Here is a 24,770-nt window from a genome sequence, read left to right on the forward strand (position 1 = left end):
GTTTCCTTGGAGCGCTACTGAGCTATGCGCTGACTTCTCCTTGCTGGTGGACTGCTACCATCTTGCGGTGGAATATGGTACTACAACCTTTAGAGAACAGTCATTTTGTTATCTGATTGAGCACCCTACAATTATGCGGAACAGCAAGTCTGAACAAAACCAGCAGTTCACTTCCGAGTGTAGGTCAGGCTCCCTCCCCTCACACACACCCTCCCTGAAAGGTGTCGGAGAGAGAGGCTCAACCAACAACAAGTTGTGACAAATCCTTTTTTAACAAGGACAGGGAGTTCGCACAAAACTCAGGTTGGGCGGTGAGAACCATGCAAGTGTTTCACTGAATGGACCGAACGAAAGAATCGATTTGAGTGGAAGTTTATTTCTCTTCTTCTTTCAGTTGAGCCTGACATACCTCCTCATCCTCTCGTGTAGGCTACCGCCTGCGTGTGTAGGGAGCCGAGGACCCACCCGAAGACACACTTTTATGCTGTGATTTTTCGGTTGTCTTCCCGGTTCAGGACTGATTTAAAGGATTGGAAATGCCTGGGAACGAGAGAGTTTCTCGTCTCTTGAAAGTGATCATTCAAAAGCCAGGGAACGACGCGTGCGCAGACTGTGGTGCGCCTGGTAAGTTGAAATGTGATGCTGATGTTATAACTTTGCTGCAAAGAACCTTCTAGCCTAGACGTTCTAGATGAGAGAGGGTGGGAGTTGGCATGCAACAAGTCCTGACATGTATAGGTAGAAAAATACCTTTAGCCTATTTTAGGTCTATTTGAGTTGCTCTGGGAATGTTAGGAGCAGAATAGGCCTACTTGCATTTTAAATCGACTTTTCATTTGTAACCTAACGGTGAACCAGAATCTGGGCTTCCACGAAACGTTGATTCAGAAATGTAAGGATATTGTTTCCAAAAGTATGTATTTATGTGGGCTTCAGTCTGCAACGTGGTCTCAGAGCATTTCGTATTATTCTGTACTTAAATCCGAAACACCATTTAGTATGATATGTTATGTTTCGTATGCATTTGTGGATGTCCGTCTCCATTTCGTATGGTATGTTACGCATTGCAATTCGTCAATATGTTCTGAAATGCAATTCGTACAATATTTTACGAATTTGCTAAATTTATGACATGTTACGAATTCCAATTTGTTGTGGCTAATGTTAGCTAGCTCTATTTGTTAGGGGTTAATGTTAGGAGCAGAACAGGTGTTGTGCCGAAAATCTCCCCCCTGCCAGAACCCCCTCCCCCCTTCTATTTTCCTTATTTTTGTGGTTAGAGTCAAAAACTTTCGGTGGCACACATCAGAGTCAAATACTTCTATAGAACCAACTTCACGTTGGCAACCGAAAGGCAACCGAAATAAATAATTCATATATGTGTGTTATATTAAACATAGAGGAGATAGTAGAGCGGCATCTTGACGCCCCGGGGTGTGGGCGGGCGCTGAACGGGGAGTTCTCCCAGGGCGCCATACAAGCTAGAACCGCCACATACACTTGAAACAAATAGCCAAACCCAAAAACCGCAGACAAAACTGCTTTCTGCTACTAAGATCCGTGAAATGTAGGCTAAACTGACAATGGAGTGAAAAGCAGAAATCTCAACTAGCAAGTCGCAGCAATGAAGAACGGGAAGGGGGCAGAATTCTGGCAGGGGGGAGATTTTCGGCACAACACCGGCCCGTTTATTAGGCAGGATTAGGTGGCCGCCTATGCATGGCGATAAGCGAGGGTGGCTTTTCTGAGCTAAACTGACCAAGACCCACCTCCAACAACACATAAGACCTCACATAATTCTGCCCAAAAACAATGACATATTCTAACCAATGGCATAATTATGGGCTTTTTATGTGATCGCTGATGCCTATCTGTGATAGCAGTGCCCACTTTGTCAAAGGCAGGGAGGCAAGATATGTATGTATAGATATGTATAGCGGTAAGAATACTATATCCAGAGTCAGTACATAGGGGTAAACATACTATATACAGGGTCAGTACCATATTATAATGTACAGGGATACTGGATCTATAGAGGTAGATATGTATAGGGGTAAACATACTATATACAGGGTCAGTACCATATTATAATGTACAGGGATACTGGATCTATAGAGGTAGATATGTATAGGGGTAAATATACTATATACAGGGTCAGTACCATATTATAATGTACATTGATACTGGATCTATAAAGGTAGATATGTTTTGGGGTAAACATACTATATACAGGGTCAGTACCATATTATAATGTACAGGGATACTGGATCTATAGAGGTAGATATGTATAGGGGTAAACATACTATATACAGGGTCAGTACCATATTATAATGTACATGGACACTGGATCTATAGAGGTAGATATGTATAGGGGTAAACATACTATATACAGGGTCAGTACCATATTATAATGCACAGGTATACTGGATCTATAGAGGTAGATATGTATAGGGGTAAACATACTATATACAGGGTCAGTACCATATTATAATGTACAGGGATATTGGATCTATAGAGGTAGATATGTATAGGGGTAAACATACTATATACAGGGTCAGTACCATATTATAATGTACAGGGATACTGGATCTATAGAGGTAAACATACTATATACAGGGTCAGTACCATATTATAATGTACAGGGATATTGGATCTATAGAGGTAAACATACTATATACAGGGTCAGTACCATATTATAATGTACAGGGATACTGGATCTATAGAGGTAGATATGTATAGGGGTAAACATACTATATACAGGGTCAGTACCATATTATAATGCACAGGGATACTGGATCTATAGAGGTAGATATGTATAGGGGTAAACATACTATATACAGGGCAGTACCATATTATAATGTACAGGGATACTGGATCTATAGAGGTAGATATGTATAGGGGTAAACATACTATATACAGGGTCAGTACCATATTATAATGTACAGGGATACTGGATCTATAGAGGTAGATATGTATTGGGGTAAACATACTATATACAGGGTCAGTACCATATTATAATGTACAGGGATACTGGATCTATAGAGGTAGATATGTATAGGGGTAAACATACTATATACAGGGTCAGTACCATATTATAATGTACAGGGATACTGGATCTTTAGAGGTAGATATGTATAGGGGTAAGGTGACTAGGCATCAGGATATATGATTAACAGAGTAGCAGCAGTGTATGTAATGATTGTATCTGAGTGGGAGTGTGTAGTCTATAAATGTGTGTATATGTTATGTGTGTTTGAGTAAATGATGGAGGGAGTGTATTTGTATTTATTGTGAATCCCCATTAGCTGCTGACCAAGCAGCAGCTCCTCTTCCTGGGGTCCGACAAAATGAAGGCAATTTATGCCATTTTAAAAACATTACAATACATTCACAGATTTCACAACACACTGTGTGCCCTCAGGCCCCTACTCCACCACTACCACATATCTACATTTCAATGTGTATGTATAGTGTGTATGTTATCGTGTGTGTGTGTGTGTGTGTGTGTGTGTGTGTGTGTCTGTGCTAATGTATCTGTTGCTTCACAGTCGTTGTTCCATAAGGTGGATTCTTTTTCATCTGTTTTTTAAAATCACATTTTACTGCATCAGTTACGTGATGTGGAATAGAGTTCCATGTAGTCATGGCTCTATGTAGTACTGTGTGCCTCCCATTGTCTATTCTGGACTTGGGGACTGTGAAGAGACCTCTGGTGGCATGTCTTGTGGGGTATGCATGGGTGTCTGAGCTGTGTGCCAGTAGTTTAGACAGACAGCTCGGTACATTCAGCTTGTCAATACCTCTCATAAATACAAGTAGTGATGAAGTCAATCTCTCCCCCACTTTCAGCCAGGAGAGATTGATATGCATATTATTAATATTAGCTCTCTGTTTTAGAGGTCGACCGATTAATCGGAATGGCCGATTAATTAGGGCCGATTTCAATGTTTTCATAACAATCGGTAATCTGCATGTTTGGACACCGTTTATGGCTGATTACATTGCACTCCACGAGGAGGCTGCGTGGCAGGCTGACTACCTGTTATGCGAGTGCAGTAAGGAGCCAAGGTAAGGTGCTAGCTAGCATTAAACTTATCTTATAAAAAACAATCAATCTTCACATAATCACTAGTTAACTACAGATGGTTGATGATATTACTAGTTTATCTAGCTTGTCCTGCGTTGCATATAATCGATTCGGTGCCTGATAATTTATCATCGAATTACAGCCTACTTCGCCAAACGGGTGATGATTTAACAAGCGCATTCGTGAAAAAAGCACTGCCGTTGCACCAACGTACCTAACCATAAACATCAATGCCTTTCTTAAAATCAATACACAAGTATATATTTTTAAACCTGCATATTTAGGTAATATTGCCTGCTAACATGAATTTCTTTTAACTAGGGAAATTGTGTCACTTCTCTTGCGTTCTGTGCAAGCAGAGTCAGGGTATATGCAGCAGTTTGAGCCACCTGGCTCGTTGCGAACTGTGTGAAGTCCATTTATTCCTAACAAAGACCGTAATTAATTTGCCAGAATTGTATGTAATTATGACAACGTTGAAGGTTGTGCAATGTAACAGCAATATTTAGACTTAGGGATGCCACCCGTTAGATAAAATACGGAAGGAACTGTTCCGTATTTCACTGAAAGAATAAATGTTTTGTTTTCGAAATGATAGTTTACGGATTTTACCATACTAATGACCTAAGGCTCGTATTTCTGTGTGTTATGTTATAATTAATTCTATGATTTGATAGAGCAGTCTGACTGAGTGATGGTAGGCAGCAGCAGGCTCGTAAGCATTCATTCAAACAGCACTTTCGTGTGTTTTGCCAGCAGCTCTTCGCTGTGCTTCAAGCATTGCGCTGTTTATGACTTCAAGCCTATCAACTCCTGAGATTAGGCTGGCAATACTATAGTTCCTATAAGAACATCCAATAGTCAAAGGTACAGTGCCTTGCGAAAGTATTCGGCCCCCTTGAACTTTGCGACCTTTTGCCACATTTCAGGCTTCAAACATAAAGATATAAAACTGTATTTTTTTGTGAAGAATCAACAACAAGTGGGACACAATCATGAAGTGGAACGACATTTATTGGATATTTCAAACTTTTTTAACAAATCAAAAACTGAAAAATTGGGCGTGCAAAATTATTCAGCCCCCTTAAGTTAATACTTTGTAGCGCCACCTTTTGCTGCGATTACAGCTGTAAGTCGCTTGGTGTATGTCTCTATCAGTTTTGCACATCGAGAGACTGAATTTTTTTCCCATTCCTCCTTGCAAAACAGCTCGAGCTCAGTGAGGTTGGATGGAGAGCATTTGTGAACAGTTTTCAGTTCTTTCCACAGATTCTCGATTGGATTCAGGTCTGGACTTTGACTTGGCCATTCTAACACCTGGATATGTTTATTTTTGAACCATTCCATTGTAGATTTTGCTTTATGTTTTGGATCATTGTCTTGTTGGAAGACAAATCTCTGTCCCAGTCTCAGGTCTTTTGAAGACTCCATCAGGTTTTCTTCCAGAATGGTCCTGTATTTGGCTCCATCCATCTTCCCATCAATTTTAACCATCTTCCCTGTCCCTGCTGAAGAAAAGCAGGCCCAAACCATGATGCTGCCACCACCATGTTTGACAGTGGGCATGGTGTGTTCAGGGTGATGAGCTGTGTTGCTTTTACGCCAAACATAACGTTTTGCATTGTTGCCAAAAAGTTCAATTTTGGTTTCATCTGACCAGAGCACCTTCTTCCACAGGTGTGTCTCCCATGTGGCTTGTGGCAAACTTTAAACAACACTTTTTATGGATATCTTTAAGAAATGGCTTTCTTCTTGCCACTCTTCCATAAAGGCCAGATTTGTGCAATATACGACTGATTGTTGTCCTATGGACAGAGTCTCCCACCTCAGCTGTAGATCTCTGCAGTTCATCCAGAGTGATCATGGGCCTCTTGGCTGCATCTCTGATCAGTCTTCTCCTTGTATGAGCTGAAAGTTTAGAGGGACGGCCAGGTCTTGGTAGATTTGTAGTGGTCTGATACTCCTTCCATTTCAATATTATCGCTTGCACAGTGCTCCTTGGGATGTTTAAAGCTTGGGAAATCTTTTTGTATCCAAATCCGGCTTTAAACTTCTTCACAACAGTATCTCGGACCTGCCTGGTGTGTTCCTTGTTCTTCACGATGCTCTCTGCGCTTTTAACGGACCTCTGAGACTATCACAGTCAGTGCAGGTGCATTTATACGGAGACTTGATTACACACAGGTGGATTGTATTTATCATCATTAGTCATTTAGGTCAACATTGGATCATTCAGAGATCCTCACTGAACTTCTGGAGAGAGTTTGCTGCACTGAAAGTAAAGGGGCTGAATAATTTTGCACGCCCAATTTTTCAGTTTTTGATTTGTTAAAAAAGTTTGAAATATCCAATAAATGTCGTTCCACTTCATGATTGTGTCCCACTTGTTGTTGATTCTTCACAAAAAAATACAGTTTTATATCTTTATGTTTGAAGCCTGAAATGTGGCAAAAGGTCGCAAAGTTCAAGGGGGCCGAATACTTTCGCAAGGCACTGTATATGAAATACAAATGGTATAGAGAGAAATAGTTCTATAATTCCTATAATAACTACAACCTAAAACGTCTTACCTGGGAATATTGAAGACTCATGTTAAAAGGAACCACCAGCTTTCATATGTTCTCATGTTCTGAGCAAGGAACTGAAACGTTAGCTTTTTTACATGGTAAATATTGCCCTTTTACTGTTTTTCTCCAACACTTTGTTTTTACATTATTTAAACCGAATTGAACATGTTTCATTACTTATTTGAGACTAAATTGATTGTATTGATGTATTATATTAAGTTAAAATAAAAGTTAATTCAGTATTGTTGTAATTGTCATAATTACAAATATATATATATAAATCGGCCGATTAATCAGTATCGGCTTTTTTTTGGGGTCCTCCAATAATAGGTATTGGCGTTGAAAAATCATAATCGGTTGACCTCTGCTCTGTGTACATCCAAGGGCCAGCCGTGCTGCCCTGTTCTGAGACAATTGCAATTTTCGTAAGTCCTTTTTTGTAGCACCTGACCACACAACTGAACAGTAGTCAAGGTGCGACAAAACTAGAGTCTGTAGGACCTGACAACACTACTGAACAGTAGTCCAGGTGTGACAATACTAGAGTCTGTAGGACCTGCCTTGTTGATAGTGTTGTTAAGAAGGCAGACCAGCGCTTTATTATGGACAGACTTCTCCCCATCTTAGCTACTGTTGTATCAACATGTTTTGACCATGACAGTTTACAACCCAGTGTTACTCCAAGCAGTTTAGCCCCTCAACTTTCTCAGTTTCCACATTATTTATTACAAGATGTAGTTGAGGTTTAGGGGTTAGTGAGTGTTTTGTCCCAAATACAATGCTTTTAGTTTAAATATTTAGGGCTGACTTATTCCCTGCCACCTATTCTGAAACTAACTGCAGCTCTTCATTAAGTGTTGCAGTCATTTCAGTCTATGTAGTAGCTGACGTGTGTAGTGTTGAGTGTTGCAGTCATTTCAGTCGCTGTAGTAGCTGACGTGTATAGTGTTGAGTGTTGCAGTCATTTCAGTCACTGTAGTAGCTGACGTGTGTAGTGTTGAGTGTTGCAGTCATTTCAGTCGCTGTAGTAGCTGACGTGTATAGTGTTGAGTGTTGCAGTCATTTCAGTCACTGTAGTAGCTGACGTGTGTAGTGTTGAGTGTTGCAGTCATTTCAGTCGCTGTAATAGCTGACATGTGTAGTGTTGAGTGTTGCAGTGATTTCAGTCACTGTAGTAGCTGACGTGTATAGTGTTGAGTGTTGCAGTCATTTCAGTCGCTGTAGTAGCTGACGTGTATAGTGTTGAGTCACCCACATACATAGACACTCTGGCTTTACTCAAAGTCAGTGGCATGTCCTTAGTAAAGGTTGTGTGTGTGTTGGAGCGTCAGTGTGTGTAGTGTGTAGGGCTCTGTGAGGGTGCTTAGAGACAGTACAAAAATAAGAACAAAGGACAACATAGATAGTCTGTGTAGCCATTGTGTTAGCTATTTGGCAGTCTGATGGCATGAGGACAGAAGAATGCTGGTCAGATGCTGGATACTGCAGTAGTCCCTGGACAAGACATGCACTGACTACACTCACACGTTAATATTGGCATCTGCCAAGTCACTCGTGAAGTCACTCATAAAATGTCATTTATGTATGGGGAATAGGCCAGTTTAGTACCCAAAGGTCCCAATACACGGGGCAATAACATGCATTTATAAGTAGCATTCAAATCTTTTTTGAAATTGATTCCCCCGCAGTCTGAAATGAGTGTTGGTTATTCAGGCACATCTAGATGTGAAACAGGCCTCCTCAGCGCTCCAGACATCATCATGTGATTATCAGAATGAAAGAAAGTAGGATATGAAAGGGAACAACAGTAAGACATTCTGTAGGTTAACACTACTGTAGGCTACCAGATCACTTCCAACAGAACAGACCTATAGGCCTACCGCAATGTAGACCAACGCAGGGTTTCTGTGGCCTACGCTGACTTTGTCATAGGGGATACAACGGTGTAGTAGGTTAAAGATACACACACACACACACACACACACACACACACACACTCTGTGGGTTGGTAGCTGGCCCTGCACCAGGCTGTGTCAGGTAGATAAGATGGGTGTGGTCAAGCTAAAGTAAACACAGGTATGAGCCAATCGAGGGAGATGGGAGACATTCAGTACAAATGTTAAATCAAAAGGAAGGTTTCTCTTCCCTGACTGCCTTCATATCTACCCTGAAGGTATGTGGTCCAGCACTTTGTACTGAGTTGTAGTGTGGTATGTTGTTGTACGTCCTATACACCTTATCATTGGATCTTCACAGAGAATCTGCTCCTTGCTCAAGAGGTCAAAGGTCAAAGCAAGCATTCCAAGTGTTTTCGATGTGAAATGTCGACTTTTCTAAAGGTATTGCATTTGATCTAGTACCACAAACTCCCAATGAAACCACATACTTCTCTCTGTTGTTCTCTGTTCTTCTTCTCTCTCTCTCCCTCCTTGCCTCCATCCATCCCTCCATCCCTCCATCAGATCCTAGTTGGGGCTCCTGTTCCTTAGGAGTGTTCATCTGTGTTCAATGTTCCGGGATCCACAGGAATATTCCCGACATCGGAATGAAGGTCAAATCCCTCAGCCTCTCCCGCTGGGAAGACCAGGAAGTGAAGGTGAGCTGCTCACCAATATGACCCAAATCCCAATATTTCTTCAAATCCAATCGGCTCTGGGTTCATCGCTATTTTTAAATCATTTCACATGCTTTATCTGTGATTGATTGAGCTTGCCTGGCTTGACAGACCGACAGAGTCGTCCCAAAATGGCAAACCCCGCCCATCTGTCACTCCAGGCAGGCTAGAGCTGACGCTCAAGGTACTTGAAAGATTTGAAATCGTTTTTGAACCCAGGTCTGAATCCATGACTATACATAGTCATGTATGACTGAGTCATAACTCCGTGATGAACCTGACATGAATATGAAATGAAACAGGCTTTTGTCCCGTCCATCCTGAAGAATAGGACATTATCCTGTAGGAAATGAATGGTCGTGCTGCATATTTCACATTCAAAACAATCCACTGGAAGGAATTGTCTGTGTTTAGCTAATACGTGGTATGACACATGCAATCATGACTCATCCGCCCGTCTGTTCTGTCTCTCTCAACTTCTCTCTTTCTCTGTGTGTGTGGGTGGGTGTGTGTTACAGTTCATGGCGGAGAATGGGAACGAATTGATGAAGCAGAAATATGAGGCGTTTGTTCCTGTCTACTACTACAAACCTACTCACAAAGACTGCCAGTAAGTGTGCCTGTGCGTTTGTGTGCGTGTGTGTGTGTGTGTGTGTGTGTGTGTGTGTGTGTGTGGTGACCATGGCAACGGGACCATTGTAATAATGACATTGTGATGATTGGGATATTTTTGGGGACTCATGGCAAAGAGGCACTGGCTAAGGCAGGATACTGAAAGGAACACACACACACACACACACACACACACACTGTCTATTCTCTATCATGATCAATCCATTAGAAAGACATTAGGATGAAGTGCACATTGTAATAGGTTCCATAATAACATCAGAGGTTGATTTCCTGTGATGTTTAATGTGTAGGAGGAGGAATCATTGAGTTTCAGTCATGTGTTTTAGACTAGTTATAGGATATGTTTCCTTGTTCATTATTTCCTCGCTTTCTCTCTCTCTCTCTCTCTCTCTCTCTCTCTCTCTCTGTCTCTCTCTCTCTCTCTCTCTCTCTCTCTCTCTTTCTCTCTCTCTCTCTCTGTCTCTCTCTCTCTCTCTCTCTCTCTCTCTGTCTCTCTCTCTCTCTCTCTCTCTCTCTCTCTCTCTCTCTCTCTCTCTGTCTCTCTCTCTCTCTCTCTCTCTCTCTCTCTCTCTTTCTCTCTCTGTCTCTCTCTCTCTCTCTCTCTCTCTCTCTCTCTCTCTCTCTCTCTCTCTCTCTCTCTCTCTCTCTCTCTCTCTCTCTCTCTCTCTCTCTCTCTCTCTCTCTCTCTCTCTCTCTCTCTCTCTCTCTCTCTCTCTCTATTCATTTTAAGGGCTTTATTGGCATGGGAAACAAATGTTTAAATAAGGTAGATAATAAACAAAAGTGAAATAAACAATAAAAAATGAACAGTAACATTACACTCACACAAGTTCCAAAATAATAGAGACATTTCAAATGTCATATTATGTCTATCTACAGTGTTGTAATGATGTGCAAATAGTTAAAGTACAAAAGGGAAAATAAATAAACATAAATATGGGTTGTATTTACAATGGTGTGTGTTCTTCACTGGTTGCCCTTTTCTCGTGGCAACAGGTCACAAATCTTGCTGCTGTGATGGAACACTGTGGTATTTCACCCAGTACATATGGGAGTTTATCAAAATTGGATTTGTTTTCTAATTCTTTGTGGATCTGTGTAATCTGAGGGAAATATGTGTCTCTAATATGGTCATACATTGGGCAGGAGGTTAGGAAGTGCAGCTCAGTTTCCACCTCATTTTGTGGGCAGTGAGCACATAGCCTGTCTTCTCTTGAGAGCCATGTCTGCCTACGACGGCCTTTCTCAATAGCAAGGCTATGCTCACTGAGTCTGTACATAGTCAAAGCTTTCCTTAAGTTTGGGTCAGTCAGTGGTCAGGTTTTCTGCCACTGTGTACTCTCTGTTTAGGGCCAAATAGCATTCTAGTTTGCTCTGTTTTTTGTTAATTCTTTCCAATGTGTCAAGTAATTATCTTTGTGTTTTCTCTTGATTTGCTTGGGTCTAATTGTGTTGCTGTCTTGGGGCTCTGTGTGTTTGTGCATGTGAACAGAGCCCCAGGACCAGCTTGCTTAGGGGACTCTTCTCCAGGTTCATCTCTCTGTAGGTGATGGCTTTGTTGTGGAAGGTTTGGGAATCGCTTCCTTTTAGATGGTTGTAGAATTTAACAGCTCTTTTCTGGATTTTGATAATTAGCGGGTATCATTCTAATTCTGCTCTGCAGGCATTATTTGTTGTTGTACGTTGTACACAGAGGATATTTTTGCAGAATTTAGCATGCAGAGTCTCAATTTGGTGTTTGTCCCATTTGGTGAATTCTTGGTTGGTGAGCAGACCCCAGACCTCGCAACCATGAAATGCAATATGACTGATTCAAGTATTTTTAGATCCTAATTGGTATGTCAAAGTTTATTTTCCTTTTGATGGAATAGAAGGCCCTTCTTGCCTTGTCTCTCAGATCGTTCACAGCTTTGTGGAAGTTACCTGTGGCGCTGATGTCTAGGCCGAGGTATGTATAGTTGTTTGTGTGCTCTCGGGCAACGGTGTCTGAATCATTCTTGCGCCTGTCTCCCGACTCATTCATACCAGCGTGACTGAAATAGTGAGATAACAGTCTCAGGTGTCAGTGTGGTTTGTGTCTTGGCCCCTTTCACCAGGGTTTTAGACAAAAAACATCTGCTGTTATGTGGCAGGTAATCTTGGAACTATCTTGAATCCTTATGTTATGTTTTAATGTGTCAGAGATACCTGATGTTTTCTGTGTGTGTGTGATGGTTTGTTTGAATGCGTGTCCTGTGTTGTGTTTATCTCACGCTGGGACCGATGGCTTGTCTCGTCCGTTTTGTCTCACCGTCGTCTCGTCTTCGTCTCGTAATCAGCAACGCTAATCCTTTCATCAGCTCTCTGGGCTTCCCAGCAGTCATCAGACAGCACTCAGCATGGACACACACACACACACACACACACACACACACACACACACACACACACACACACACACACACACACACACACACACACACACACACACACATAGACATAGACACACGCACACGCATAAACGCACACACCTCCCATCTGGTTATTATGTAGTCTGGCTGATTGCAGTACTTGACATGGACGGTTGTGTCTGAAGAGATGGAGGGAGGGAGGAGGGAGGGAGAGGGAGGAGGGAGGAAAGAGGGGGGGAGGAGGTAGAGAGAGGGGGGAGGGAGAGAGAGGAAAGAGGGAGAGTGCTTCTCTTTGTCTCTGAAGCTGTACACTGATCCCAGCTCTAATGTTAATGAACACTTCACATTTTCCTTGCTGCCAAATGTCACATATTACACACACACACACACGCGCACACACACACACACACACACACGCACGCACGCACGCGCGCGCACACACACACACACACAGACACACACTGGAGTGATAGAATCCAACCTGATCTGGGAATTTGCAGTAATATGGATGAATGTTTATTTTTGACCTATTAATTCCACGTGGTTACAGATAATGAGCTGTTTCCATCAGTATCATCAATAACTCTCTCTGATTGTTAGATCATTGTGATCTGCTGTGGTACAGTGGTATCAGTAGTGTTCTCTGAGCCTCGTGAGGACAGGCCCAGTGCTGTGGTACAGTGGTATCAGTAGTGTTCTCTGACTCTGATCCTCGTGAGGTCAGGCCCAGTGCTGTGGTACAGTGGTATCAGTAGTGTTCTCTGACTCTGAGCCTCGTGAGGTCAGGCCCAGTGCTGTGGTACAGTGGTATCAGTAGTGTTCTCTGACTCTGAGCCTCGTGAGGTCAGGCCCAGTGCTGTGGTACAGTGGTATCAGTAGTGTTCTCTGACTCTGAGCCTCGTGAGGACAGGCCCAGTGCTGTGGTACAGTGGTATCAGTAGTGTTCTCTGAGCCTCGTGAGGACAGGCCCAGTGCTGTGGTACAGTGGTATCAGTAGTGTTTTCTGACTCTGAGCCTCGTGAGGTCAGGCCCAGTGTTGTGGTACAGTGGTATCAGTAGTGTTCTCTGACTCTGAGCCTCGTGAGGTCAGGCCCAGTGCTGTGGTACAGTGGTATCAGTAGTGTTCTCTGACTCTGAGCCTCGTGAGGTCAGGCCCAGTGCTGTGGTACAGTGGTATCAGTAGTGTTCTCTGACTCTGAGCCTCGTGAGGTCAGGGAGTATCTGTCCTACACCTGGCCTACAGAGAGTATCTGTCCTACACCTGGCCTACAGAGAGTATCTGTCCTACACCTGGCCTACAGAGAGTATCTGTTCTACACCTGGCCTACAGAGAGTATCTGTCCTACACCTGGCCTACAGAGAGTATCTGTCCTCACAAATGGTCACGATAACACTCACTGTAACACTCACTGTAACACTCACTATAACACTCACTATAACACTCACTATAACACTCACTGTAACACTCACTGTAACACTCACTGTAACACTCACTGTAACACTCACTGTAACACTCACTATAACACTCACTGTAACACTCACTATAACACTCACTGTAACACTCACTGTAACACTCACTGTAACACTCACTGTAACACTCACTATAACACTCACTGTAACACTCACTGTAACACTCACTATAACACTCACTATAACACTCACTGTAACACTCACTGTAACACTCACTGTAACACTCACTGTAGCACTCACTGTAACACTCACTATAACACTCACTATAACACTCACTGTAACACTCACTATAACACTCACTATAACACTCACTATAACACTCACTGTAACACTCACTGTAACACTCACTGTAACACTCACTGTAACACTCACTGTAACATTCACTATAACACTCACTGTAACACTCACTGTAACACTCACTATAATACTCACTATAACACTCACTGTAACACTCACTGTAACACTCACTGTAGCACTCACTGTAACACTCACTATAACACTCACTATAACACTCACTGTAACACTCACTATAACACTCACTATAACACTCACTATAACACTCACTGTAACACTCACTGTAACACTCACTGTAACACTCACTGTAACACTCACTATAACACTCACTGTAACACTCACTGTAACATTCACTGTAACACTCACTGTAACTCTCACTGTAACTCTCACTGTAACTCTCTGTTCTGCTGTTCTCACAGTGACCGTAATTAGTTAATATATGTTTGTGTGTAGAGCTTTCGTGTAGTTTGGTCGTCTGGGGATTTTGAGAAGTTTTCCTGATTTTTAATATATCATATCTGTGTGTGTGTGTGTGTGTGTGTGTGTGTGTGTGTGTGTCCAGGGTCCTGAGGGAGCAGTGGATCAGAGCGAAGTACGAGAGGAAAGAGTTTACAGGGGAAGGGAAGAAACAGACCTATGAGGAGGGTGAGGACACACACACACACACACACACACACAGACACACACACACACACACACACACACACACAGAGATATGCACTGATGAGAAACTTGTCACTGTGTCACTGACAGGAACGAGGGATGGAATGTTGATGAAAAGGGGGCGGGACAACGGCCAGTTCCTCAACCGACGATTCGTTCTCTCAGAAAGAGAGGGGACACTGAAATACTTCACCAAGTATGATGTAAGTCTGACTATTTATTGCTGTCTTCATCTCACAAACACTCTCTTCAACATACAGAAAGTATTCATTCCCCTTGACTTTTCACATTTTGTTACGTTACAGCCTTATTCTAAAATGGGTTCAATTAAAATGTTTCCTCATCAATATACACACAATACCCCATAATGACAAAGTGAAAACAGGTTTTTAGAAATGTTTGTAAATTCATTACAAATAAAATACTGAAATACCTTATTTACATAAGTATTCAGACCTGTTGCTATGATACTCAGGTGAATTTTGTTTCTTGTTTTTCTACAACTTTATTGGAGTCCACCTGGGGTAAATTCAATTGATTGAACATTATTTGGAAAGGCACACACCTGTCTATATAAGGTCACACAGTTCACAGTGCATGTCAGAGCAAAAACCAAGCCATGAGGTCAAAGGAATTGTCCATAGAGCTCCGAGACAGGATAGTGTCGAGGCACAAATCTGGGGAAGGGTACCAAAAAATGTATGCAGCATTGAAGGTCCCCAAGAACACAGTGGCCTCCATCATTCTTAAATTAAAGAAGTTTGGAACCACCAATACTCTTCCTAGAGCTGGCCAGCCAAACTGAGCAATTGGTGGAGAAGGGCCTTGGTCAGATAGGTAACCAAGGATCCGATGAGTTCCTCTGTGAAGATGGAAGAATCTTCCAGAAGGACAACCATCTCTGCAGCACTCCACCAATCAGGCCTTCATGGTAGAGTGGCCAGATGGAAGCCGCTCCTCAGTAAAAGGCACATGACAGCCCGCTTGGAGTTTGCCAAAAGGCACCTAAAGGACTCAGACCCTGAGAAACAAGAAGCTCTGGTCTGAATGCCAAGCATCACATCTGGAGGAAACCTGCAGTGAAGCATGGTGGTGACAGCATCATGCTGTGGAGATGTTTTTCAGTGGCAGTGACTGAGAGACTAGTCAGGATTGAGGGAAAGATGAACAGAGCAAAGTACAGAGTGATCCTTGATGAAAACCTGCTCCACAGTGCTCAGAAACCTCAGACTGGGGGAAGGTTCACCTTCCAACAGGACAACAACACCAAAGCACACAGCCAAGTCAACGCAGGTGTGGCTTCGGGACAAGTCTCTGAATGTCCTTGAGTGGCCCAGCCAGAGCCCGGACTTGAACCCGATTGAACATCTCTGGAGAGACCTGAAAATAGCTGTGCAGCGAAGCTCCACATCCAACCTGACAGAGCTTGAGAGGATCTGCAGATAAAATTAGGAGAAATTCCCCAAATACAGGTGTGCCAAGCTTGTAGCGTCATATCCAAGAAGACTCGAGGCTGTAACAAAGTCCTGAGTAAAGGGTCTGAATACTTATGTAAATGTGGTATATTGTATTTTTTTTTAATACATTTACAAACATGTATAACAAACAGTTTTTTCTTTGTCATTATGGGATATTGTGTGGAGATTGATAAGGTAAAAAAGTAATTTAATTATTTTTATAATAAGGCTGTAACGTAACAAAATGTGGAAAAAGCCAAGGGGTCTGAATACTTTCTGAATGCTCTGTTATAATCATACAAATACTGAGACAAACTCTTTTAGCTTTGATACTTTTCTGCAGCCTGCCCTACCCTGTAGGACACACAACACACACACCTTCCTAACCACTGAGTCACAGGAAGGCCTGCAGCCTGCCCTACCCTGTAGGACACACAACACACACACCTTCCTAACCACTGAGTCACAGGAAGGCCTGCAGCCTGCCCTACCCTGTAGGACACACAACACACACACCTTCCTAACCACTGAGTCACAGGAAGGCCTGCAGCCTGCCCTACCCTGTAGGACACACAACACACACACCTTCCTAACCACTGAGTCACAGGAAGGCCTGCAGCCTGCCCTACCCTGTAGGACACACAACACACACACCTTCCTAACCACTGAGTCACAGGAAGGCCTGCAGCCTGCCCTACCCTGTAGGACACACAACACACACACCTTCCTAACCACTGAGTCACAGGAAGGCCTGCAGCCTGCCCTACCCTGTAGGACACACAACACACACACCTTCCTAACCACTGAGTCACAGGAAGGCCTGCAGCCTGCCCTACCCTGTAGGACACACAACACACACACCTTCCTAACCACTGAGTCACAGGAAGGCCTGCAGCCTGCCCTACCCTGTAGGACACACAACACACACACCTTCCTAACCACTGAGTCACAGGAAGGCCTGCAGCCTGCCCTACCCTGTAGGACACACAACACACACACCTTCCTAACCACTGAGTCACAGGAAGGCCTGCAGCCTGCCCTACCCTGTAGGACACACAACACACACACCTTCCTAACCACTGAGTCACAGGAAGGCCTGCAGCCTGCCCTACCCTGTAGGACACACAACACACACACCTTCCTAACCACTGAGTCACAGGAAGGCCTGCAGCCTGCCCTACCCTGTAGGACACACAACACACACACCTTCCTAACCACTGAGTCACAGGAAGGCCTGCAGCCTGCCCTACCCTGTAGGACACACAACACACACACCTTCCTAACCACTGAGTCACAGGAAGGCCTGCAGCCTGCCCTACCCTGTAGGACACACAACACACACACCTTCCTAACCACTGAGTCACAGGAAGGCCTGCAGCCTGCCCTACCCTGTAGGACACACAACACACACACCTTCCTAACCACTGAGTCACAGGAAGGCCTGCAGCCTGCCCTACCCTGTAGGACACACAACACACACACCTTCCTAACCACTGAGTCACAGGAAGGCCTGCCACGTTACAATACAGCAGGTTCAGACAACTCTCCCCCCCTCCAACTCTCCGTCTCAGTTTAACAGGACTAAACAAATTAGAGACCAATCCTGTGCTGAGTACTGCAGTTGTCACATTAAACTTTGTTAAGTAACTTTGTGTCTAATACCTAACTCTTCTGGCTTCCAGAAAGTATTTCACTTTGTATTTTACAACAGTGAAAGGGGATTGAGTGTGAATGTGTGAGTGAGTGTTTGTGATGCAGTGTGGGTGCTACTGTGAGTCGAGGCGATTGCCTGGGGGAAGGCAATGCCTACTTACACAGTCAGCCGAGGAAGTGTTTAGTTGTCGTTCTCATGGAAACCTACCAATTGGGTTGAACTTGGAGAGTTCTGAAGTCTATCAGATGTCCAGGTCTGCCTCCTGGGGATTTGAAAGGGGATTAAGCCAACTTGTCTAAATTACTCTTGTGTTCGTTCCACTTAAGATGTTGGAGCCCATTTGTTCCCCTTCTAAAGTGCTAATTCAACCCCCCCAATGAGTCCTTGGCACATACAGTAACTACTGTTGGCAAAGTATTATTCATAATATGCAAAGGCAGTGCTTGTGTCAACAAAGATGTGCAGCTCCTCCACCGGGTGCACCCTACCCCTCTCCCCCTTACCTCCACTCCCCCTTCAGCCTCCCATCCCACACCTTACCTGCCACCTTACCCTCCAATGTCCCTCCACCACCCCTCTGTCCTCCTCTTTCCATCCCCCTCTCACCACCCCTAACTCTCCCTCCCCTCTCTCCCCTCTCTCCACCCCTAACTATCTAACTCCTTCCCCTCTCTCCACCCCTAACTCTCTCTTTCCCTCCCCTCTCACCCCCCTAACTCTCTCTCTCCCTCCCCTCTCACCCCCTAACTCTCTCTCCATCCCCTCTCACCCCCCCTAACTCTCTCTCCCTCCCCTCTCACCCCCTAACTCTCTCTCCATCCCATCTCACTCCCCTAACTCTCTCTCTCTCCATCCCCTCTCATCCCCCCTAACTCTCTCCCTCCATCCTCTCTCACCCCCCCTAACTCTCTCTCTCCCTCCCCTCTCACCCCCCTAACTCTCTCTCTGTCCCTCCCCTCCACAACCTCTAACTCTCTCTCTCCCTCCACTCCACCACACCTAACTCTCTCTGTCCCTCCCCTCTCACCCCCCTAACTCTCTCTCTCCCTCCTCTCTCACCCCCTAACTCTCTCTCCATCCCCTCTCACCCCCCTAACTCTCTCTCCATCCCCTCTCACCCCCCTAACTCTCTCTCCCTCCCTTCTCACCCCCTAACTCTCTCTCCATCCCCTCTCACTATCCTAACTCTCTCTCTCTCCATCCCCTCTCATCCCCTCTAACTCTCTCTCTCCATCCTCTCTCACCCCCTAACTCTCTCTCTGTCCCTCCCCTCCACCACCTCTAACTCTCTCTCTGTCCCTCCCCTCCACCACCTCTAACTCTCTCTCTGTCCCTCCCCTCCACCACCTCTAACTCTCTCTCTCCCTCCCCTCCCCTCCTCAACCTCTAACTCTCTCTCTCCCTCCACTCCACCACCCCTAACTCTCTCTGTCCCTCCCCTCCACCACCTCTAACTCTCTCTCTTCCTCCCCTCGACCACCTCTAACTCTCTCTCTCCCTCCCCTCCACCACCTCTAACTCTCTCTCTCTCTCTCCCCTCCCCTCCACAACCTCTAACTCTCTCCCTCCCCTCCACCATCCCTAACTCTCTCTGTCCCTCCCCTCCACAACCTCTAACTCTCTCTCCATCCCCTCTCACCCCCTAACTCTCTCTCTCCCTCCCCTCCACCACCCCTAACTCTCTCTGTCCCTCCCCTCTCTCTAGGCCAAGGAGCCTAAAGCGGTGATCAAGGTGGACTCTATCAACGCAGCCTTCCAGCCAGAGAAGATAGGTAACCCCAACGGACTACAGATCACCTACCTGAAAGACTACAACACCAGAAACATCTTCCTCTACCACGACAACGGCAAGGTAGCTGTGTGGGGGTGTCTGTCACTGTATATGGAGGTGCATGGATCAATTCAGCAAGGTAGCTCACTCCTCCCCCCTCTCTCTCTCTCTCTCTCTCTCTCTCTCTCTCTCTCTCTCTCTCTCTCTCCCTCTCTCTCTCTCTCCCCCCCCCCCCCCCATCAGGATATTGTAGACTGGTTCAACTCTATAAGGGCCATCCAGCTCCACTATCTAAAGGTGGCCTTCCCAGGGGCTAATGATGCGGAGGTGAGTACACACACACACACACACACACACACGGACGCATACAAGTACACACACAATATCACTCTGTATTTAATCATATTTTTCAGCTGATGCCCAAATTGACCCGCAACTTTCTGAAGGAGGGGTATATGGAGAAAACAGGACCCAGGGTAAGTTTAAACACCCATGTGCGCGAGAACACACACTCACACGTTGTGGGAACCAAACAAATGATTCCCATTCAATATCCTATTTTACCTAACCTCTCCTCTTTGGTATGTGGTATTATATTAAGATCCCCATTAGCTGTTGCAAAAGCAGCAGCTCCTCTTCCTGGGGTCCAACACAGAACATGAAACATGACATAATACAGAACATTAATAGACCAGAACAGCTCAAGGACAGAACTACATGAATTTTAAAAGGCAAACGTAGCCTTCATATCAATACATACACACACTCTATCTAGGTCAAATAGGGGAGAGGCGATGTGAGGTGTTGCTTTATCTGTTTTTTTAAGGTTTGCTGTTCATCTCAGCAATATGAGATGGAACGGAGTTCCATGCAATAATGTCTCTGTATAATACCGTACGCTTTCTTGAATTTGTTCTGGATTTGGGGACTGTGAAAAGACCCCTGGTGGCATGTCTGGTGGGGTAAGTGTGTGTGTTAGAGCTGTGTGTAAGTTGACTATTTATTTTATTTATTTTTTATTTCACCTTTATTTAACCAGGTAGGCTAGTTGAGAACAAGTTCTCATTTACAACTGCGACCTGGCCAAGATAAAGCAAAGCAGTGGGACACAAACAACAACACAGAGTTACACGTAAACAATTAACAAGTCAATAACACTGTAGAAAAAAAGAAAAAAAAAGAGTCTATATACATTGTGTGCAAAAGGCATGAGGAGGTAGACGAATAATTACAATTTTGCAGATTAACACTGGAGTGATAAATGATCAGATGGTCATGTACAGGTAGAGATACTGGTGTGCAAAAGAGCAGAAAAGTAAATAAATATAAACAGTATGGGGATGAGGTACGTAAATTGGGTAGGCTATTTACCGATAGACTGTGTACAGCTGCAGCGATCGGTTAGCGGCTCAGATAGCAGATGTTTGAAGTTGGTGAGGGAGATAAAAGTATCCAACTTCAGCGATTTTTGCAATTCGTTCCAGTCACAGGCAGCAGATAACTGGAACGAAAGGCGGCCAAATGAGGTGTTGGCTTTAGGGATGATCAGTGAGATACACCTGCTGGAGCGCGTGCTACGGGTGGGTGTTGCCATCGTGACCAGTGAACTGAGATAAGGCGGAGCTTTACCTAGCATGGACTTGTAGATGATCTGGAGCCAGTGGGTCTGGCGACGAATATGTAGCGAGGGCCAGCCGACTAGAGCATACAGGTCGCAGTGGTGGGTGGTATAAGGTGCTTTAGTAACAAAACGGATGGCACTGTGATAAACTGCATCCAGTTTTCTGAGTAGAGTATTGGAAGCTATTTTGTAGATGACATCGCCAAAGTCGAGGATCGGTAGGATAGTCAGTTTTACTAGGGTAAGTTTGGCGGCGTGAGTGAAGGAGGCTTTGTTGCGGAATAGAAAGCCGACTCTAGATTTGATTTTAGATTGGAGATGTTTGATATGAGTCTGGAAGGAGAGTTTACAGTCTAGCCAGACACCTAGGTACTTATAGATGTCCACATATTCTAGGTCGGAACCATCCAGGGTGGTGATGCTAGTCGGGCATGCGGGTGCAGGCAGCGAACGGTTGAAAAGCATGCATTTGGTTTTACTAGCGTTTAAGAGCAGTTGGAGGCCACGGAAGGAGTGTTGTATGGCGTTGAAGCTCGTTTGGAGGTTAGATAGCACAGTGTCCAAGGAAGGGCCGGAAGTATACAGAATGGTGTCGTCTGCGTAGAGGTGGATCAGGGAATCGCCCGCAGCAAGAGCAACATCATTGATATATACAGAGAAAAGAGTCGGCCCGAGAATTTAACCCTGTGGCACCCTCATAGAGACTGCCAGAGGACCGGACAACATGCCATCCGATTTGACACACTGAACTCTGTCTGCAAAGTAGTTGGTGAACCAGGTACGGCAGTCATTAAAAAAACCGAGGCTACTGAGTCTGCCGATAAGAATATGGTGATTGACAGAGTCGAAAGCCTTGGCCAGGTCGATGAAGACGGATGCACAGTACTGTCTTTTATCGATGGCGGTTATGATATCATTTAGTACCTTGAGTGTGGCTGAGGTGCACCCGTGACCGGCTCGGAAACCAGATTGCACAGCGGAGAAGGTACGGTGGGATTCGAGATGGTCAGTGACCTGTTTGTTGACTTGGCTTTCGAAGACCTTAGATAGGCAGGGCAGGATGGCTATAGGTCTGTAACAGCTTGGGTCTAGGGTGTCTCCCCCTTTGAAGAGGGGGATGACTGCGGCAGCTTTCCAATCCTTGGGGATCTCAGACGATATGAAAGAGAGGTTGAACAGGCTGGTAATAGGGGTTGCGACAATGGCGGCGGGTAGTTTCAGAAATAGAGGGTCCAGATTGTCAAGCCCAGCTGATTTGTACGGGTCCAGGTTTTGCAGCTCTTTCAGAACGTCTGCTATCTGGATTTGGGTAAAGGAGAACCTGGAGAGGCTTGGGCGAGTAGCTGCGATGGGGGCGGAGCTGTTGGCCGAGGTTGGAGTAGCCAGGAGGAAGGCATGGCCAGCCGTTGAGAAATGCTTGTTGAAGTTTTCGATAATCATGGATTTATTGGTGGTGACCGTGTTACCTAGCCTCAGTGCAGTGGGCAGCTGGGAGGAGGTGCTCTTGTTCTCCATGGACTTTACAGTGTCCCAGAACTTTTTGGAGTTAGAGCTACAGGATGCAAATTTCTGCCTGAAGAAGCTGGCCTTGGCTTTCCTGACTGACTGCGTGTATTGGTTCCTAACTTCCCTGAACAGTTGCATATCGCGGGGACTATTCGATGCTATTGCAGTCTGCCACAGGATGTTTTTGTGCTGGTCGAGGGCAGTCAGGTCTGGAGTGAACCAAGGGCTATATCTGTTCTTAGTTCTGCATTTTTTGAACGGAGCATGCTTATCTAAAATGGTGAGGAAGTTACTTTTAAAGAACGACCAGGCATCCTCAACTGACGGGATGAGGTCAATATCCTTCCAGGATACCCGGGCCAGGTCGATTAGAAAGGCCTGCTCGCAGAAGTGTTTTAGGGAGCGTTTGACAGTGATGAGGGGTGGTCGTTTGACTGCGGATCCGTAGCGGATACAGGCAATGAGGCAGTGATCGCTGAGATCCTGGTTGAAGACAGCGGAGGTGTATTTGGAGGGCCAGTTGGTCAGGATGACGTCTATGAGGGTGCCCTTGTTTACAGATTTAGGGTTGTACCTGGTGGGTTCCTTGATGATTTGTGTGAGATTGAGGGCATCTAGCTTAGATTGTAGGACTGCCGGGGTGTTAAGCATATCCCCGTTTAGGTCATCTAACTGAACAAACTCTGAAGCTAGATGGGGGGCGATCAATTCACAAATGGTGTCCAGGGCACAGCTGGGAGCTGAGGGGGGTCGGTAGCAGGCGGCAAACAATTTGGGATTTTCAACACATTAATGATTCTTACAAAAAGAAGAAGTGATGCAGTCAGTCTCTCCTCAACTCTTAGCCAACAGAGACTGGCCTGCATAGTATTTATATCAGCCCTCTGATTATAATGAAGAGCAAGACGTGCCGCTCTGTTCTAGGTCAGCTGCAGCTTAACTAGGTCTTTCCTTGCAGAACTCGACCACAAGACTGGACAATAATCAAGATAAGACAAAACTAGAGCCTGCAGGACTTGCTTTGTGGAGTGTGGTGTCAAAAAGCAGAGCATCTCTTTATTAAGGACAGACCTCTCCCCATCTTAACAACTATTAAATCTATATGTTTTGACCATGACCAACATCCACACAATTTAGTCTCCTCAACTTGTTCAACATCCACACCCTTCATTACCAGATTCATCTGATGTCTAGAACTTAGGGAAGGATTTGTACCAAATACAACACTCTTAATTTTAGAGATGTTCAGGACCAATTTATTACTGGCCACCCATTCCAAAACAGACTGCAACTCTTTGTTAAGGGATTCAGTGACTTAATTAGCTGTGGTTGCTGATGTGTATATGGTTGAATTATCAGAATACACACATGCTTTTTTAAATGCCAGTGGCAGGTCATTGCTAAAAATAGAAAAGAGTAGAGGGCCTAGAGAGCTGCCCTGCGGTACACCACACTTTACATGTTTGACATTATAGAAGCTTCCATTAAAGAAAACCCTTTTGAGTTATATTAGATAGATAGCTCTGAATCCACAATAAGGCAGAGGTTGTAAAGCCATAACACATACGTTTTCTCAACAACAGGTTATGGTCAATAATATCAAAGGCTGCACTGAAATCTAACAGTACAGCTCCCATAATCTTCTTATTTTCAATTTATTTCAACCAATCATCAGTCATTTGTGTCAGTGCAGTACATGTTGAGTGTCCTTCTCTATAAGCATGCTGAAAGTCTGTTGTTCACTTGTTTACAGAGAAATAGCATTGTATTTGGTCAAACACAATGTTTTCCAACAGAGCTGGCAGCAAGCTTATAGGTCTGCTGTTAGAACCAATAAAGGCTGCTTTACCACTCTTGGGTAGCGGAATTACTTTGGCTTCCCTCCAGGCCTGAGGACAAAGACTTTCCTCTAGGCTCAGATTAAAGATATGACAGATAGGAGTGGCTATAGAGTCAGCTACCATCCACAGTAGCTTCCACCTCTCCCACACTAACTTTACACAATTCAAACTTGCAATGCTTTTCTTTCATTATTTGTTTTTT

General features: G+C 44.5%; 1 protein-coding gene across 1 annotated transcript in view; it reads left to right on the top strand.

Annotated features, from left to right (window-relative positions):
* Positions 1-220: 220 nt before the first annotated feature.
* LOC139424410 (arf-GAP with dual PH domain-containing protein 1) overlaps positions 221-24,770 on the top strand; it is a 35,135-nt gene continuing 10,585 nt past the window's right edge. Inside the window, exons 1-8 of the mRNA XM_071176188.1 lie at positions 221-624; positions 9,117-9,250; positions 9,787-9,878; positions 14,618-14,700; positions 14,809-14,921; positions 19,535-19,681; positions 19,844-19,927; positions 20,014-20,076. Of these exons, the coding sequence (XP_071032289.1) occupies positions 537-624; positions 9,117-9,250; positions 9,787-9,878; positions 14,618-14,700; positions 14,809-14,921; positions 19,535-19,681; positions 19,844-19,927; positions 20,014-20,076 (804 nt within the window). The 5' untranslated portion in view covers positions 221-536. The remainder of the gene's footprint in view (positions 625-9,116; positions 9,251-9,786; positions 9,879-14,617; positions 14,701-14,808; positions 14,922-19,534; positions 19,682-19,843; positions 19,928-20,013; positions 20,077-24,770) is intronic.

The sequence above is a fragment of the Oncorhynchus clarkii genome, chromosome 13 (assembly GCF_045791955.1).
Source record: "Oncorhynchus clarkii lewisi isolate Uvic-CL-2024 chromosome 13, UVic_Ocla_1.0, whole genome shotgun sequence".
NCBI lineage: Eukaryota > Metazoa > Chordata > Actinopteri > Salmoniformes > Salmonidae > Oncorhynchus > Oncorhynchus clarkii.